The 2253-nt window shown below is 44.1% G+C and overlaps 1 protein-coding gene across 1 annotated transcript; it reads right to left on the bottom strand.

The window, feature by feature from the left end:
• Positions 1-248: 248 nt before the first annotated feature.
• LOC108106020 (SOX domain-containing protein dichaete) lies at positions 249-2253 on the bottom strand. Its single transcript, XM_017212870.2, has one exon. It carries the CDS (start codon positions 2041-2043, stop codon positions 895-897), a length of 1149 nt encoding a protein of 382 aa, XP_017068359.2. The 5' UTR covers positions 2044-2253; the 3' UTR covers positions 249-894.

Genomic DNA, 2253 nt, shown 5'->3' on the forward strand with positions numbered 1-2253 from the left:
AATCATTTCCCTAGACCAACAGCTGAGGACAGCAATTTAAGATCGAATACTGCTTAGCTTTACTTTAAGCTGTAAAATATTTTCACTTAAATAAACAATTTTACAAATTTAATTCCCAATTAATTAACCATTTCTTTAAGCTATAAAATATTTCCAAATAAACAAACATTTTTTCTAATAAACTTCCCACTTAACTTCCCATTTTGAATCTGTAAAATAATCCCAAAATAAATAAAAAATTTTTCAAATTTAGTTTTCTCAAATTATTTTGTTTTTTATTCATTTTTAAATGTCTTTGTTTTTGTGTGTGTCTGGCTCTCTGATGAACCATTTTTGTTGCTTAGATAATAACGTTTAGTTTTTAATACAATTAATAATACAATAATACATTGATGTACGTTCTTAATTCCTCGCATTTACCTGGGCTCTACACTGGACACTATAACGAAATTGGCTGGGATATTTACAATTTGAGAGGGTTGAGACATTAAAAACTAGTAGCTACGTTTAAAGTTAGTGCTGATGAGGAAAGAAAACAACAAGAAGGAAACGCTCTCTCAATGCTTAAAACTAAATAAAATTAATTTACAATTAGGTTTTTGTTTTTCTTGTTTTTCACGTTTTCTTACTTGTTTCTCGTGCGCTAAATAAATTATAGTTTATAGTTTGTGGTTGTGTGTATTGGCTAGGAATGTGTTTTTTGTTTTTGTTTTTGTTTTTTCTTTTTTTTACTTAGTTCTTAGATCTGAAGTGCGCAAAGATTGTACTAGAATTAAGCGGAGTGGTTTGGAGGATTGGCTTACTTAGAGCTTTTGAAGATTTAAAACCAGTGGATCACTTTGGGAATGCTTCAACAATTGTACTCTACTCTGTACTCTAACCTAAATCGCGGCTCTAATAGAGCACCGGTACCGGTCGCCTCAATGCACTGTCCATGGAGCCATCCATGCCATTGGGTGTGATGGTACCGGGCGAGGATCCTGGCGAGGAGGTTGACGAGGATGTGTAGAGTCCGGCGGCATTGGCTGAGTGGGCGGCATATAAAGATGGTGCCGAGATGCCGGAGTATATGCCCGAATAGAAGCTGCTCAGGGAGGAGGGTGGCAACTGAGGTGGGGCTTGTCCTTGCTGCTGACCTTGGTTATTAACCGCCGCCGCCGCCGCTGCCTGAGATTGATGAAGTTTCGACAGAGCCAACGGATCAAATCCTCCAAAGTAGGGCACCGGATAGCCCTGATCCAGATGATGTGACGGGGCAAAGTATGGTGGCAGTTGATGGAATGGATTATAGCCTCCAGCTCCGGCACCCGGTCCACCTCCCAACTTCTGTTGACCCATGCCGCCGGCCTGCATCTGTAAGCCACCCTGGGGTCCAGCGGTCAGTGGGTTCTTGGGCTTGCGGCGTGGGCGGTACTTGTAGTCTGGGTGCTCCTTCATGTGCAGGGCCCTCAGACGCTTGGCCTCATCGATGAATGGCCTTTTCTCTGACTCTGCCAGCAATTTCCATTCGGCACCCAGACGCTTAGAGATCTCAGAATTGTGCATCTTTGGGTTATCCTTGGCGATCTGACGACGCTGCAGACGGGACCAGACCATGAAAGCATTCATTGGTCGCTTGATGTGACCCTCCTGACCAGGTGATGTGGCCAAGCTGTGCATTCCAGCGGATTGGTGAGCCGAACCGGAGTTCAAGCCACTGCCATTGCTGCCCAGGCTACTTTGACTGCCCAAACTGCCAGCGGATCCAATGGAACTGTTCGGGGACAAGGTCTGTTGAGCGGAGACCGCCTGATGCATGTGATGTGGGGTCATGTGACTGGACATGTGGTGACCCATGCCCGAAGATCCATTCACTCCCTGGCCGGCGGGTCCATTGGGTGAACCACCCATGGCCGCCAGACTCTGGGAGTAATGTAGCACTCTTTTGATATCCATGTCCATGCCGGGACTCAGCTGAAGCTGACCCTGTGGGGCGTAGTCCTCCAATCCCTGGGCCTGACCCAAATGGAAACCGTAATTGGGGTGTGTCGATAAGGTGGCCATTCCAGCTATTTGATTCACTGTTTTTTTTTGTTTTATGTAAATTTGTGGTTCTTTTAAGATCTTAACACTTCACTTTCTAGAACACAATGTCTGTGATTTTTGTTCTTGTTCTTTTTGGTTTTGTCTTTATGTCAATGACTGTCTTGCTTTTGCTTGCTTATGCTTTGCTGCTTTGCTTCTGCTCGGCTCGACTGCTTTTTTGTGACTGAT

This window comes from Drosophila eugracilis, unplaced genomic scaffold, assembly GCF_018153835.1.
Source record: "Drosophila eugracilis isolate 14026-0451.02 unplaced genomic scaffold, ASM1815383v1 contig_2154, whole genome shotgun sequence".
NCBI classification, from domain to species: Eukaryota; Metazoa; Arthropoda; class Insecta; order Diptera; family Drosophilidae; genus Drosophila; species Drosophila eugracilis.